Source organism: Dendrobates tinctorius, unplaced genomic scaffold (genome assembly GCF_039654945.1).
Source record: "Dendrobates tinctorius isolate UK_male_01 unplaced genomic scaffold, ASM3965494v1 ptg000084l, whole genome shotgun sequence".
Taxonomy (NCBI): Eukaryota; Metazoa; Chordata; class Amphibia; order Anura; family Dendrobatidae; genus Dendrobates; species Dendrobates tinctorius.
In genome coordinates, this window is record NW_027361752.1 from 44702665 (window position 1) to 44719824 (window position 17160).

Here is a 17160-nt window from a genome sequence, read left to right on the forward strand (position 1 = left end):
AAGAATGATAAAAAGAATCAGCTGGAAGGCAAACTTCAAGACATCAGATACCGACTCGCTACACAGCGGCAAGAGATAGAAAGTACAAACAAGTCCCGTGAGCTGAGGATCGCCGAGATTACACATCTGCAGCAGCAACTACAGGTACGTAATTTACCTTCTTATGCAACTGCATCAACTTTGTAAGTTCCCTTTTGTTTACGTTAGTTCTCTTTTGTTCGCAAATAAATGAGGGGAACCATGCTTCAAAACGGAAAAAAAAGTTGCATTTACAAGACCCAAAATAGTCCCAATTTGGTCACTACCTGATCTGTGTTCCAGTGAGGATACTTGGCTCCAGTACACATTTCCATCCCTTGGCTTTATACGTTTCTACATGCAATTAGCCGATTCTTTGCTTCATTTGGTGTTTTTTTTTTTTGTTTGTTTTTTTTAGGAGTCGCAGCAGCTGCTTGGAAAATTGATTCCTGAGAAGCAATTGCTCAATGACCAATTGAAGCAGGTTCAGCAGAATAGTTTGCACAGTGAGTAATTGATGCGGTTTGTCACAATGATTAAAGGGAAGCTGTCAGTAGGATCAGTCCTAAGCAGTCTATATGAGCATGCAGGTCATAGGAAGCTGAATAAAATGATCCTTTGATATCTACTATCCGATGTTTTATTCCAGAGAAATCCACGTTCATCTTAATATATAAATGAGCTGTTCAAATCTATGGGCTGGACATAGATCTCTGAGAATATGCCTCTAGAGATTATTACGTAGAAGGTGGCTTTACCAGTGTGAGACATGTAATGACTGACAGTCTGCTCTCCTGATCTACTGGTCTCACTCTTTACAGTAAGCTCTGGAGGCTGATTCTTGGGGAGATCTATGCCCGGCCCATAGATCTTAACAGCTCATTTACATTGTAAGAATACTTATGGTTTACCATGGCAGTTTTTGTCCTTTTAGAGACTTAAGCCATGCCTAGAGATATTGTACGACCTGTGTAAGTCTATCCAGACCAAGTTCTGCTTGACATGTTTGTATTCAATAAAAGTCTTGTCCTGTCCCCAGGAGACTCCCTCCTTACACTAAAAAGGGCTTTGGAAGCCAAGGAAATGGGTCGTCAGCAGCTCCGAGATCAACTGGATGAGGTGGAGACGGAAACCCGGGCAAAACTACAAGAGATTGATGTCTTTAATAACCAGCTCAAGGTAATGGCTGTGGTGTTGCCTAGCGTCATCTGAGCGCTGTATTTTAAGGTGTCCATACACCCCTCTCCTGATACCCCAATACACATCAATTCTTGGCTCTAGAGGCACAAGCTGTTGCCAGATATACAGTTAGGTCCATATATATTTGGATAGACAACGTTTTTCTAATTTTGGTTCTAGGCATTGCCACAATGAATTTTAAACAAAACCATTCAGATGCAGTTGAAGTTCAGACTTTCAGCTTTCATTTGAGGGTATCCACATTAAATTTGGATGACGGGTTAAGGAGTTTCAGCTCCTTAACATGTGCCACCCTGTTTTTAAAGGAACCAAAAGTAGTTGGACAGATTAAATAACTGTAAATAAAATGTTCATTTCTAGTACTTGGTTGAAAACCCTTTGTTGGCAATGACTGCCTGAAGTCTTGAACTCTTGGACGTCACCAGACGCTGTTTCTCCTCCTTTTTGATGCTCTGCCAGCCTTCACTGCGGTGGTTTTCAGTTGCTGTTTGTTTGTGGGCCTTTCTGTCTGTAGTTTAGTCTTTAACAAGTGAAATGCATGCTCAATTGGGTTGAGATCAGGTGACTGACTTGGCCATTCAAGAATATTCCACTTCTTTGCGTTAACCCCTTACCTACAATTGACGTAATATTCCGTCCATGTGACCATGGACCTAATTACCATGGACGGAATATTACGTCATCGCGATCAGCGGCGCCCACGTGGTGAGCGCCGCTGATCGCGGCCGAGTGTCAGCTAATTATCATATCTGACACCCGGCACAATGTGTCAGGGGCGGTCACGGACCGCCCCCGACACGTTAACCCCTTGCACACCGCGATCAAACGCGATCGCGGTGTACCGGGGGTTAAAGGGAAGCATCGGCAGGGAGGGGGCTCCCTCCGTGCTTCCCTGAGCCCCCCACGGTAGCGCAATGTGCAGCGCTGCTGCGGGGGGCTCTTTCCCTACAGGCCCCCGGATCCAAGATGGCGACGGGGGCCTGCAGGGAGCTGACTTCCTCACTGCCTGCAAAGCGCAGGCATGAGGAAGTCTGCAGCAGTGCCTGTGACAGATCGCTGATCTGTCACAGTGATCTGTGATGTGACAGATCAGCGATCTGTCACAGGACAGTGATGTCCCACCTGGGACAAGGTAATAAAGTAAAAAAAAAAAAGTGTTAAAAATAATTAAAAAAAATCGCTAAATAAATCAGTAAAAAAAAAAAAAATATTCCCCAATAAATCCATTTTTTCAAAATAAAAAAAAAACAAAAACAATAAAAGTACACATATTTGGTATCGCCGCGTCCGTAATGACCTGCCCTATAAAACTGTCCCATTAGTTAACCCCTTTAGCGAACCCCTTAAAAAATAAAAATAAAAAACGAAGCAAAAAATAATGATTTATTATCATACCACCGAACAAAAAGTGCAATAACGCGCGATCAAAAAGACGCATATAAATATGCATGGTACCGCTGAAAACATCATCTTGTCCCGCAAAAAACGAGCCACCATACAGCATCATCCGCAAAAAAATAAAAAAGTTATAGCTCGCAGAATAAAGCGATACAAAAATAATTATTTTTTATATAAAATAGTTTTCATTGCAAAAAACCGACAAAACATAAAAAAACGACCTAAATGAGGTATCGCTGTAACCGTACTGACCCGAAGAATAAAAACGCGTTATCAATTTTACCGCACGCGGAACGGTGTAAACGCACCCCCCAAAAGAAATTCATGAAACGCTGGTTTTTGTTCATTCTGCGTCCCAAAAATCGGAATAAAAAGCGATCAAAAAATGTCACGTGCCCGAAAATGGTACCAATAAAAACGTCAACTCGTCCCGCAAAAAATAAGACCTCACATGACTCGGTGGGTCAAAATACGGAAAAATTATAGCTCACAATATGTGGTGATGCAAAAACTATTTTTACAATAAAAAGCGTCTTTTAGCGTGCGACAGCCGCCAAACATAAAAACAGCCATAAATCGTAAATCAAACCCCCCGTTATCACCCCCTTAGTTAGGGAAAAATAATAAAACTAAAAGAAAATGTATTTATTTCCATTTTCCCGCTAGGGTTAGGGCTAGGGTTAGGGCTAGGGTTAGGGCTAGGGTTAGGGCTAGGGCTAGGGTTAGGGCTAGGGATCAGATTAGGGTTAGGGGTGTGTTGAGGTTCGGGTTGGAGTTATAATTGGGGGTTTCCACTGTTTGGGCACATCAGGTGCTCTCCAAAGGCAACATGGCGTCTGATCTCAATTCCAGCCAATTCTGCGTTGAAAAAGTCAAATGGTGCTCCTTCCCTTCCAAGCTCTGCCATGTGCCCAAACAGTGTTTTACCCCCACATGTAGGGTATCAGCCTACTCAGGACAAATTACAAAACAACTTTTGGGGTCCAATTTCTCCTGTTACCCTTAGGAAAATAAAAAATTGGGGGCAAAAATATAATATTGCGGAAAAAAATGTTTTTTTTATTTTCACGCCCAGGCGTTATAAACTTCTGTGAAGCACTTGGGGGTTCAAAGTGCTCTCCACACATCTAGATAAGCTCTGTGGGGGGTCTAGTTTCCAAAATGGGGTCACTTGTGGGGAGTTTCAATAGTTTAGGTACATCAGGGGCTCTCCAAACGCATATGACACCCGCAGACCATTTCATCAAAGTCTGCATTCCAAAACGTCACTACTTCCCTTCCGAACCCCGACGTGTGCCCATACAGTAGTTTTCTCCCACATATGAGGTATCAGCGTACTCAGGACAAATTGGACAACAACTTTTGGGGTCCAATTTCTCCTGTTACCCTTGGGAAAATAAAAAAAATGGGGACTAAAAGATGATGTTTGTTGAAAAAATACGATATTTTTATTTTCACGCCTGGTCGTTATAAACTTCTGTGAAGCACTGGGGGGTTCAAAGTGCTCACCACACATCTAGATAAGTTCATTAGGGGGTCTAGTTTCCAAAATGGGGTCACTTGTGGGGGGTTTCCACTGTTTAGATACATCAGGGGCTCTCTAAACACAACATGACACCCGCAGACCATTCCATCAAAGTCTGCATTCCAAAACGTCACTACTTCCCTTCCGAGCCCCGACGTGTGCCCATACAGTAGTTTTCTCCCACATATGAGGTATCAGCGTACTCAGGACAAATTGGACAACAACTTTTGGGGTCCAATTTCTCCTGTTACCCTTGGGAAAATAAAAAAATGGGGACTAAAAGATCATGTTTGTGGAAAAAATACGATTTTTTTATTTTCACGCCCGGACGTTATAAACTTCAGTGAAGCACTGGGGGGTTCAAAGTGCTCACCACACATCTAGATAAGTTCCTTTGGGGGTCTAGTTTCCAAAATGGTGTCATTTGTGGGGGGTTTCTACTGTTTTGGTACATCAGGGGCTTTCCTAACGCGACATGGTGTCCGATCTCAATTCCAGCCAAAAACGTCAAATGGCGCTGCTTCCCTTCCGAGCTCTGCCATACGCCCAAATAGTGGTTTACCCCCACATGTGGGGTATCAGCGTACTCAGGATAAATTGCACAATATCTTTTAGGGTCCTGTTACTTTTGGAAAAATAAGAATTGAGGGTGAAAAGATCATTTTTGTGGAAAAAATATGATTTTTTAATTGTACTGCTGTACGTTATAAACTTCTGTGAAGCCCTTGGGGGTTCAAAGTTCTCACCACACATCTAGATAAGTTCCTTGGGGGGTCTAGATTCCAAAATGGTGTCATTTGTGGGGGGTTTCCACTGTTTTGGTACATCAGGGGTTTTCCAATCGCGACATGGTGTCCGATCTCAATTCTAGCCAAAAACGTCAAATGGCGCTGCTTCCCTACCGAGCTCTGCTATGCGCCCAAATAGTCATTTACACCCACATATGGGGTATCAGCGTACTCAGGACAAATTGCACAATAACTTTTAGGGTCCTGTTACCCTTGGAAAAATAAAAATTGGGGGTGAAAAGATCATTTTTGTGGAAAAAATATGATTTTTTAATTGTACCGCTGTACGTTATAAACTTCTGTGAAGCCCTTGTGGGTTCAAAGTTCTCACCACATATCTAGATAAGTTCCTTGGGGGGTCTAGTTTCCAAAATGGGGTCACTTGGGGGGGTTTCCACTGTTTAGGTACATCAGGGGCTCGCCAAACGTGACATGGCGTCCGATCTGAATTCCAGCCAATTTTGCATTGAAAAAGTCAAACGGCGCTCCTTCCATTCTGAGCTCTGCCATGCGCCGAAACAGTGGTTCCCCCCCACATATCAGGTATCAGCGTACTCAGGACAAATTGCACAATAAGTCTTGCAGTCCAATTTCTCCTGTTACCCTTGGTAAAATAAAGAAAATTGAACCTGAAGTATTTTTTTTGTGAAAAAAAGTTAAATGTTCATTTTTTTTTTAATATTCAAAAAATTCCTGTGACGCACCTAAAGGGTTAATAAACTTCTTGAATGTGGTTTTAAGCACCTTAAGGGGTGCAGTTTTTAGAATGATGTCACTTTTGGGTATTTTCTATCATATAGACCCCTCAAAGTGGCTTCAAATGTGAAGTGGTCCCTAAAAATAAAATGGTGTTGCAAAAATGAGAAATCGCTGGTCAATTTTTAACCCTTATAACTTCCTGACAAAAAAAAATTTTGGTTCCAAAACTGTGCTGATGTAAAGTAAACATGTGGGAAATGTTATGTATTAAGTTTTTTGTGTGCCGTATCGCTGTGATTTAAGGGCATAAAAATTCAAAGTTGGAAAATTGTGAAATTTTCAAAATTTTCGCCAAATTTCCGTTTTTTTCACAAATAAACGCAAGTTATTTGAATGCAATTTTACCACTAACATGAAGTACAATATGTCACGAGAAAACAATGTCAGAATCACCGGGATCCATGAAAGCGTTCCAGAGTTATGACCTCATAAAGGTACAGTGGTCAGAATTGTAAAAATTGGCCCGGTAGTTAACGTGCAAACCACCCTTGGTAGTGAAGGGGTTAATAAACTCCTGGGTTGCTTTGGCTTTATGTTTTGGGTCATTGTCCATCTGTAGTATGAAACGACGACCGATCAGTTTGGCTGCATTTGGCTGGATCTGAGCACACAGTATGGCTCTGAATACCTCAGAATTAATTCGGCTGCTTCTGTCCTGTGTCACATCATCAATAAACACCAGTGACCCAGTGCCACTGGCAGCCATGCATGCCCAAGCCATCACACTGCCTCCGCCGTGTTTTACAGATGATGTGGTATGCTTTGGATCATGAGCTGTACCACGCCTTCGCCATACTTTTCTCTTTCCATCATTCTGGTAGAGGTTGATCTTGGTTTCATCTGTCCAAAGAATGTTCTTCCAGAACTGTTCTGGCTTTTTTAGATTTTTTTTTTTTTTTAGCAAAGTCCAGTCTAGCCTTTTGATTCTTGATGCTTATGAGTGGCTTGCACTGTGCAGTGAACCCTCTGTATTTACTTTCATGCAGTCTTCTCTTTATGGTATATATGGATATTGATACGCCTACGTCCTGGAGAGTGTTGTTCACTTGGTTGGCTGTTGTGAAGGGGTTTCTCTTCACCATGGAGACTGTTCTGCGATCAACCACCACTGTTGTCTTCCGTGGGCGCCCAGGTCTTTTTGCATTGATGAGTTCACCAGTGCTTTCTTTCTCAGGATGTACCAAACTGTAGATTTTGCCACTCCTATTGTTGTAGCAATTTCTCGGATGGGTTTTTTCTGTTTTTGCAGCTTAAGGATGGCTTGTTTCACCTGCATGGAGAGCTCCTTTGACCGCATGTTTCCTTCACAGCAAAACCTTGCAAATGCAAGCACCACACCTCAAATCAACTCCAGGCCTTTTATCTGCTTAATTGAGAATGACATGACATAAAGGGATTGCCCACACCTGTCCATGAAATAGCCTTGGCGTCAATTGTCCAATTACTTTTGGTACCTTTAAAAACAGGGTGGCACATGTTAAGGAGCTGAAACTCCTAAACCCTTCATCCAATTTTAATGTCGATACCCTCAAATGAAAGCTGAAAGTCTGAACTTAAACCACATCTGAATTGTTTTCTTTAAAATTCATTGTGATAATGTCTAGAACCAAAATTAGAAAAATGTTGTCTCTGTCCAAGTATATATGGACCTAACTGTATGGTGGCTTGTCTCTTGTGAGAAGAAAAGATTAGGCATGTTGAAATCCAATATGTCCAATCCTTATATTCACCATGACCTGCACGTTGTTACAAATTTAGACAAAATTTAAAATGTAGTGTTTTAGGCTGTTTGCTTTATATATCATTTATTGATTGTTTTATAGGTTCCACTTCTCACCGGGCTTCTATTCACTTGTGGTCTCTTTTAGGACCTGTGTTTTTAAAGATTTCATCTTTTGGGTTTAGCTATATGACGATAAGACTTTTGTCACACAGCGTTTTTTTTTTTTTTTGTTTGTTTTTCCAGGCGGTCACAAACTGTGAGTTTTCAATTTGAAATTGCGTTAAGGAACACCTGGCTATTTTAGTTAATGTTTTGTTTACAGAAATCAATAAATAAAAGTGTAAAGCTTTTTGCCAGCAACTTTCTCAATTCTTAAAATTTATTACGTGATGAATGAAACTTTAACCGTTTTTGAGGTGGAAACTCAAAAATGCTCAGAAGAAAGTCCAGTTGTTTCTGTAAACCTCCCATTGACGTCCAGTGTAATGTAAGGAGTTGCTCCATCATGGCGGGAAATACCTGAATAATGGTCGGGTCAAATAGATAGAGAGAGAGAAATGAAAGATAGTCTTTCATGTATCTTTTTTTTTTTTTTTTACTTTTCAGAGCAGACCCTTTCCAAAATTGCTTGAATAAAACTCTGTCTAAACTTGGTTGCGTGATTTATTTCTTAGAAACAATCCGTCCCCATCCAGTCCTCACACTTCTCATCGGTCGCTCGCTGACTGTTAGTTTGTGACCCGTAAGTATTTTTCTTTTACACAAGCATTGTCTTGAGTAACAAAGTAACTGCCTCTTTCAGGAGCTGCGGGAGATGCACAACAAACAGCAGCTGGAAAAGCAGAAGGATATGGAGGCTGAGAAGATGAGGCTGAAGGAGCAGGAGCGGAAGGTGTTTGAGCTGGAGAAGCAAAAGGAGGAGGCTCTCAGGTAAGAATTGTCTGATGGAGAGAGATTTGTCATTGTAGTTGTAGTTGTGGTTGGATATGGCAGTCACTGTGTACATACATTGCTGATCTTGGACAGATCCTCAGTTACATTCTGTATTATACCCCAGAGCTGCACTCACTGTTCTGCCGGTGGAGACTCTGTGTACATACATTACATTACAGATCCTGAGTTATATCCTTTATTATACTCCAGAGCTGCATTCTCTAATCTGCTGGTCAGTCACTGTGTACATACATTACATTACTGATCCTGTACTGATCCTGAGTTACATCCTGTATTATACTCCAGAGGTGCATTCACTATTCTGCTGGTGGAGTCACTGTGTACATACATTACTGATCCTGTACTGAACCTGAGTTACATCCTGTATTATACCTCAGAGCTGCACTCACTATTCTGTTGGTGGAGACTCTGTGTACATATATTACATTACAAATCCTGAGTTACATCCTTTATTATACTCCAGAGCTGCACTCACTGTTCTGCTGGTGCAATCACTGTGTACATACATTACATTACTGATCCTGAGTTACATCCCTTATTATTCTCCAGAGCTGCACTCACTATTCTGCTGGTACAGTCGCTGTGTACATACATTACTGTGTTACAGTATTTGCCCGTCTGTAAGGATCTGTGATATGCTAGATTGTGTTTTCTGTTGTAATATCTATGCATTTGTTACTCAGGGCCATAAATGAAAGGAATAGTGACAGTGCAGAGCAAATGCTGCCAGACAGCGAACCAGAGCAGCCGTGTAAAGCATCCAAGACAAGTGTACAGAGAGGCTTTAGTTTAACCTACCTAAGAAGCATGCTCTCCTGGTTTTTTAGGTACATGTGTTGTCAATGAAAGTACAGAGGTTTCTCTAAGCTAAGTTAATATGTCTGTCTAAATCGAGGGCTAAGAACTCCTGCTGTTGTGAAACTACAACTCCAGGCATGCTCTGTTCGCTCTGTAGTCCTTTCATTTTCAGGGTCGGAAGGAGTTCCAAAGCTTGGACCTCAGCTTTATCATAGTAATAATGTGTATCCTACAAGATAGGAATACGGTGAAATTCTATACAGTATCCGATTGGTTAACAGAGCTCTGTACTCAGATGTAGTCCATAGAATACAATGAGAGTATTGATTCACCCAATTTTTCTCATAAATTCTGTAAGAGAGAATCATGAACATGACTAATTCATTAACAAATTCCAATAGACAGTTAAATGGTAAAATGCAAATGCAGACTGTTATATATCTGCTTTTTAATAGGATGACTGAGCTTTATGTAGCCCATCTAAAAGAGGACACTGCTGCTTCTAAAGGGTTTATCTCTAAGAGTAGGACATGGCTGCTTGTAAAGGAGTCATCCAGGTTGGTCACTATTGGTTATACACACACATGCTGGATCCTTCTGCCTCTTTTTAAAGAGCTAAGATGGTGTACCTAGGGGGGTGTCTCTCAGCTACTTATCTCCCTCTTTTCTGTTCAGTGTAAACATATGAGAGTCTTATTAGCAATTAATGGGTTAGATCAGTGACTGTTAACTATTACTGGTGTATCCATTGCTTCTGCTCTTTCTCCATTCCTCAGGAAGGCCCAAGACCAGGACCAACAATGGCAGGACCGTGTGAAGCAAGAAGAAGAGCCCCCGCGACACAAAGTCCTGCAAGACGAGGAGAAGCTGAAAAGAGCGGAATCTTTAAAGAGGGTGGAGGAGGAGAGAAGGTTGGAGATTCAGGAAAAATCCAGCAAACTTTTCCAGCAGCCGCCCGAGCCAATGAAGCCTGTAGGACAAGTCCCCTGGACAGGTACAGGTGTGTGCGGTGGGCTTGGCGTGTGTGTAGCTGCGTTGCTTCTCCGTGTGAAAGGTCAATCTCCTCAGCTTATAGAAATATAAGTCTTCATTGTTACAGACTGCAAGCTAGCCATTTGTGTAGTCTGATCCTGCGATCGTTTTACCTACATAAAACGGGAAAAGGGGCATTCATGGTGTGTTGTTTTATTGTTTCCACCCATCTTTTTCTTTAGAGAAAGCGCCACTAACTATCTCCCAAGGGGATGTGAAGGTCGTGTATTATCGAGCATTGTATCCTTTTGATGCAAGAAGTCATGATGAAATCACCATCCAGCCCGGGGATATTATCATGGTAAGCAGTTGGGGGACTTAACTATTCTCAGGACCCCCGTCGTTTGGTAACGTCGGTAATCTTTGGCCCTGAGAATGCCTCTTACCTGACGTCAACCCCTGCTCCTTTTTCTCCTTCGCCTCATTGGGGGACACAGATACTGTGGGTGTATGCTTCTGCCGCTAGGAGGCTGACACTAAGTGAAAAAAAGAGGTTAGTTCCTCCTCCGCCGTATACACCCTCGCCCCCATTGCGTGCGGAACTCAGTTTTTTTGCTTAGTGTCCATGGAGGCACACGTCTGCTTTTTTTTCTCCAGACTTTTTTCTTTTTTCCCATGAAGATTAGACATGGGCAACGGATCCTTTTGAAAGGGTCCGATTTCCCCAAACCAACCAACAACTGGCGAGCACGTGTGAGTGTCGCCTCCACGTCTTCTCTCCCGCGTCGTGGGACACGATGCCGGACTTAGCCCTGACCACCCCTAGGTATTGAAACCATGGGCTATACAGAGGTACAAGACTAGTCCGTGCGGCCCCCACTGCTCCACCAATGCTGAGAATGCAGTGCTGCAAGGTGGCGGACGGTCCCTCTCCTCACCCCCTGAAGGGGTTAGACGGAGCTAGGGTGCCTGCACCGTCCTATTTTTTTCGAGGCCCCCTCACATACCTGAGCTCAGGAAGCTGAAGAGGATCATCGGTGAGGAGAGGGCCTGGAAGGGCTCCTGCGAAGATCGGGGCTGGAGCCCTTAGCTGGGAGGCCACCGGCCATTCAGGGCTGAGCGTGGCGGCATCGTCAGGCAGCGTGGCAGCAGCAGCCCGCGCCAGTAAACAGCGCCATTTTTCGGCGCCATGGAAGTCTACGCCCCCCTCCCCGTCGGGCAGGGGATAAAATTGAGACGCGCGGCCTGCCCCGCACTGGGCGGCGGCGAATAAATTTAGTCCCCGACTTCAGAGCGCGGCTAGGCTGCAGAGCCAGAAGTACCGCCCCTGGAGCAGTTCATATGCTGGCAGCCCGCCCCACAGCTGGTGGCGCGCGATTTTGGATGTGGAGGAGTCCAGTAGTGGGGGCGCAGTGCTGTCCGAGAGGCCACGCTACAGGAAAAACGAGGTTCTACCTCCTTCCCCCTTCCCCAGCAGCGGACAGATACAGCATGTCCGAAAAAAACAAGGACACACACGTTTTTTTACGCTGCATGCATCTCTTGTCAGGCTGCGTTTACGCGGGCGCAGAGCAAGTGATTATGCGAAACCTGAGAGCCATCCCCTGCGACCGCGACCAATGTGCCGAACCCCCCGGAGTGGGCCCTATCACTGTCATAGTCCATGGCGTCGCTTACGAGGGCAATCTAGTCCCTTCAGGCCCCAGATAGGGGCAGGAACAATGGCTCACCGACCTTAGAGGGAACCTCCACCTCACACGAGCCTCCGGCCTGCAGGGGCCGCTCTCATTCCAGGCAGACCCGGGGGAAACAAATCCACGCGGTGTCGCCCAGTCCATCCGGTGCCCTGGCATCCGTAAGCTCTGCTTCTCGCTCCCCGTCACCAGTGGTTGATAGCGAGCAGACCTCACATTTCGACTCAGACGAGCCCCTTGACCTGGACACTCCAGGGTCACGTGAAACAGTGGACAGCCTCATAGAAGCCGTCAATCAGACCTTGGGGATTGAGGAAGATCCCGCAGCGCCTACGGGGCATAAGGTGGCATTTAAGCGAGTAAAGCGGCCGCACAGAATTTTTTCCTCTTGCCCCGAGTTTGAGGCAGCGACACAGAGAACGGCCAGACAGGCGTTTCTCGGGCCAAAAGGCACTCGAAACAAGGTATCCATTTGCCCCGGACCTCCGTAAAAATTGGACGGAATCTCTGATGGTGGATCCACCGGTTTCGCGCCTAGCCACTAAAACCCAGTTATCCGTACCTAGTGTTTCCTCTATTAAGGATCCCACGGATCGCCTCATAGAGAGCTTAGCTTGCTCAGTATATGAAGCGTCAGGGTTAGCACTCGCTCTCTCGTTCGCAGCAACTTGGGTAGCCAAGGCTATGATCTCATGGTCAGAATCGTTAAACAAGGTCACGCAGGAGCAAGATCTACCTGCAGAGATATCGGAGATCGCGAGTCAGATGGCGATGGCCGGAGACTACGTAATCAATGCATCTTTGGATGCGGGCAGTTGCTCGGCACTTGCTGCCGCTAACACAATTTCTATCAGAAGAGCTCCATGGCTAAGGACATGGCGGGCCGATTCTACTTCCAAGAAGTCCTTGACTTCTCTGCCTTATCAGTGCGGCCGTCTTTTCGGAGAGAAGTTGGATCAACTCATCTCCGACTCCACCGGAGGAAAGAGCGGGTTTCTCCCTCAACAAAAGGTCAAGCCGTTTTTTCGTCACCCGTTTCAGGCACGTTTTCGGGCCTTTCGCAACCTCGGGTGGACCACAGCGGCAAATCCACCGCTTCAGGCCGCCCCAACCAGGATAGGGAGCGGCAGGTCTCGTATAGAGCCAACCCATTGGGGAGAATGCGTGCTCAACAGCCCAGATCGAGGGGATCCAGAACTCAAAGATCGTCAGCCAAATGACTCGAGGCGTTTACCAGACGACAGCAGCAGGGTGGGTGGCCGCCTACTCTGCTTTCACCACGTCTGGTTCAGTGTTGCACGCGACGCATGGGTAAAGTTGGTGACCTCAAGTTACAAAATAGAATTTGTCAGGTACCCTCCAAGACGGTTTTTTCTTTCTCGTCTTCCCAGGGTGGATGCCCAGGCAAGGGCTCTATTAGGAGCCATCGAATCGCTCCAGCACAGCGGGGTCATTGTTCCTGTACCAGAACACGAAAGAGCTCAGGGCTTCTATTCCAACCTGTTTGCGGTTCCCAAAAAGGACAGGTATGTCAGACCTGTTTTGGACTTGAAGCTTCTGAACAAATTCATCAGGATCAGGCATTTCCGGATGGAGTCCCTTCGTTCAGTCATATCGACCATAGAGCAGGGAGAATACTTGGCCTCGATCGACATCCAGGACGCATATCTGCATATTCCCATTTTTCCTCTTCATCAGAGGTTCCTACGCTTCGCCATCAGCGGTCGACATTTTCAGTTCGTAGCGCTACCCTTCGGGATAGCCACGGCTCCCAGAGTGTTCACAAAGGTTATGGCAGTTGTCATGGCCATACTGCATTCTCGAGGCATAGTCGTCTTGCCTTATCTGGACGACCTATTGGTCAAGGGCCCTTCAATACGGGCATGTGAGGAAAATGTCAACATCACGCTAGATACTCTTGCCCGCTTAGGGTGGTTGGTCAATGCGAAGTAGTCATCCTTTGTGCCAGCTCAGACGATTTCCTTCTTAGGAATGATCTTCGACACTTGCCGAGGGTTGGTAATTCTCCCTCAGGAAAAAGCCCTAGCGCTTCCTCAGGGAGTTCGGACTCTTCGCCAACCAGCGATGGAAGCGATACCGTTCGCTCAGTTCCATTTTCGCCCCCTGCAGCATACTCTCTTGTCAGTCTGGGACAAGAATCCTTTCACGCTCGATCGGCGGTGCCGACTGTCCTCTGAAGTCAGGCAGTCGCTCGGTTGGTGGATAACCAGTTCGTCTCTGACCCAGGAGAAACCCTCTCCCCCACCCCCACCCCCAGACCATTGGTTGGTGATAACAACCGACGCCAGTCTCCTTGGCTGGGGAGCGGTGTTTCGCCACCACACGACCCAGGGACGGTGGTCGCCACAGGAGGCACACCTCCCGATCAACTTATTGGAGATACGAGCAATTCGGCTGGCTCTGCAGCAGTTTCATCACTTCTTAGCAGGCCGCCCCATCCGGATCCAATCGGACAGCTCCACGGCGGTGGCTTACATAAATCACCAAGGGGGCACCCGCAGCAGAGCATCTATGCGCGAGGTGGGGCACGTTGTTCAGTGGGCCGAGGCAAACCACTCGGTGATTTCGACAGTCCACATCCCGGGCGTGGAAAACTGGGCGGCAGACTTTCTCAGCCGGCAGGTTCTTGCGTCCGGAGAGTGGTCACTACATCCCGAGGTCTTCCAGCAGATTTGTCAGCTGTGGGGAACTCCGGATGTGGACCTGATGGTGTCCAGAGTGAACGCCAAGGTGCCCACATATGTCGCTCGGGCCAGGGACCCGCAAGCAATTGCTGTGGATGCGTTGGATCTGCTATGGAACCAGTTCCGCCTCCCATATCTATTTCCCCCGCTGCCAATACTCCTGAGAGTCATCAAGAGGATCAAGACGGAAGGGGTTCCGGCGATTCTGCTTGCCCCAGACTGGCCCCGTCGAGCGTGGTACCCAGATCTAATGCGGCTACTTGCCGACGTTCCTTGGCGGCTGCCAGAGCGCCCAAATCTACTTTCTCAAGGGCCGATTTGCCACCCAAACTCAGGTCCCATGTGTTTGATGGCATGGCCGTTGAATCTTGGCTTCTAACCTTGGCAGGTTTGGGGGCAAGGTGGTCGCTACAATGGTTAGCGCCCGGAAGCCTGCTTTAGCACGAATTTACCACCACACCTGGAAGGTGTTCTTTGCTTGGTGCCGAGGCCGGAGTGTTTCTCCGCTAAGATTCTCGATTCCTAACATCTTGGCCTTTCTCCAGTCGGGCCTAGACTCGGGCTTGGCCCCAAGTTCCCTCAGGAGACAAATATCTGCCTTATCCGTACTGTTCCAGCGCAGAATTGCTACCAATTTGCAGGTGAAGACTTTCATCCAGGGAGTCACTCATTTGGTACCTCCCTATAAGGCGCCTATGGACGCCTGGGACCTTAACCTGTTCGTGTTCTGCACGAAGCTCCATTTGAACCACTTCAGGATGTCTCTCTTTGAGGTACCTTTCCTGGAAAGTGGTGTTCCTAGTGGCCATCACTTCTATCAGGCGGGTTTCAGAGCTGGCGGCCCTATCCTGCCGAGCTCCGTTCCTTACTTTCCATAGGGATAAGGTGGTGCTCAGACCAGCTCCTCCTCTTCTGCCGAAGGTCTTGTCCTCTTTTTACATTAATGATGTTGTTTTGCCTTCTTTTTGTCCAGCACCGGTGCACCGTGTGGAAAAGGCTCTTCACACGTTAGACCTGCTAAGAGCCCTCCGGAGGTACGTGTCGAGGACGGTGCCCTTTCGTCAGAGTGACATGCTGTTCGTGCTCCCCGAAGGGTGCAGGAAGGGACTCACTGCCTCAAAATCGACCATAGCCAGATGGATTCGTTTGACTATTCAGGAGTCCTACCACGTTAGAGGCGCGCTGATTCCAGCAGGGATCAGAGCGCACTCTACTCGGGCAGTGGGCGCCTCTTGGGCACTTCGGCACCAGGCTTCGACGGAACAGGTTTGCAAGGCAGCAACCTGGTCCAGCCTGCACGCATTTACCAAGCATAATATCCACACTCAGGCCTCGGCGGATGCGAGCCTGGGTAGAAGGATTCTCCAAGCAGCGGTGGCGCACCTTTTAAACAAGTGAAAATAGAGAAAGCTACTGACCAAAAAATGCAGGGATCACCAAAATGTTATAAATTTTATTAGGACACATGAACAACACCAGATAAAAACATTTAAGTCATACAAAGTGACAATGCAAAAGCACACAAAGAGCTCATAATAGAGCCAACAAGACACACCCCTTGAGAGCAAAAATAAAAGGCTTTGTAGTTCAAAGATTATAGACGATGTGGATAGCAAACAAAAAAATATTTACACAGTCAAATAGAGAACCAATAAAGGTAGCTAGATCAAAAATAGCTGTAAGTAATGCAACCGCCTAACTGGAACAGCTAATATGTTACAAATTTGTCCATGGAAATAAGCAGGCCATGATGGTCACAGATAGGGAGTATACATGTTGAAAGTCAAGAGCATTCATAGAAAATATGGAATCTATAAAGCATAGTTAAATAAATGCATTTAAATGCTCAGACGATACCAAAGGATTAGGGCCCCATCACACATAGCGAGATCGCTGCTGAGTCACAAGTTTTGTGACACAACAGCGATCTCACCAGCAAGATCGCTGTGTGTGACAGTGATCAGCGACCGGCCCCCCTGCCAGTATCGCTGATCGCTGTAGGAAACCGCTGGACATTTCTTTTGTCGCTGGTCTCCCGCCGGCCAGCATGCATCGCTGCGTGTGACAGGCGGGAGACCAGCGATCTGCTGGTAACTAACCTACACATCGGGTATCCAAGGGACATGCGTCCCTTGGATACCCGATGTGTACATTAGTTACCAGCTCCCTGCATCAGCGCGCTGGTAACTAACGAACACAGCGACGCCGCGCTCTCGGCGTCACTGTGCTGATCGCTGGTGACGCTGTCTGTTTGACAGCTCACCAGCGATCACATAGCGACTCACCAGCGATCCTGACACGTTGATATCTTTGTCGGGATCGCTGGTGAGTCGCTATGTGTGACTCCAGCTTTAGTTAAGGTACTCACAGTGTAAAGGGGGTTTTACACACAGCGATATCGCTATAACGTCACCGATTGTGTGACGTTATAGCGATATCGCTAGCGGTATCGCTATGTGTGATACTTACCTCCGACCGGCTCCCCCGCTGGTTATTGCTGATCGCGCGAGAATGTCCGGCTCCATTTCTCGTCGTCTGCTTCCTGCTGGGGCTTCCTGCTGTGACGACGAGCGACGCGTGGAGGCGGGCGGGAGGACGTCTTCATCGCTGTGTGTGAAAGGTGAGT

General features: G+C 46.4%; 1 protein-coding gene across 4 annotated transcripts in view; it reads left to right on the plus strand.

Annotated features, from left to right (window-relative positions):
- The window catches only part of ITSN1 (intersectin 1), a 158947-nt gene that overhangs the window by 73890 nt on the left and 67897 nt on the right, over window positions 1–17160 (plus strand). Inside the window, exons 14-21 of one of the 4 annotated variants that reach the window (XM_073584618.1) lie at window positions 4–144; window positions 437–524; window positions 1058–1197; window positions 8214–8341; window positions 9049–9192; window positions 9619–9720; window positions 9940–10163; window positions 10378–10496. In XM_073584618.1, coding sequence (XP_073440719.1) covers window positions 4–144; window positions 437–524; window positions 1058–1197; window positions 8214–8341; window positions 9049–9192; window positions 9619–9720; window positions 9940–10163; window positions 10378–10496 — 1086 coding nt within the window. The remainder of the gene's footprint in view (window positions 1–3; window positions 145–436; window positions 525–1057; window positions 1198–8213; window positions 8342–9048; window positions 9193–9618; window positions 9721–9939; window positions 10164–10377; window positions 10497–17160) is intronic. The other 3 variants (XM_073584619.1, XM_073584620.1, XM_073584622.1) reach the window with 3 other exon arrangements.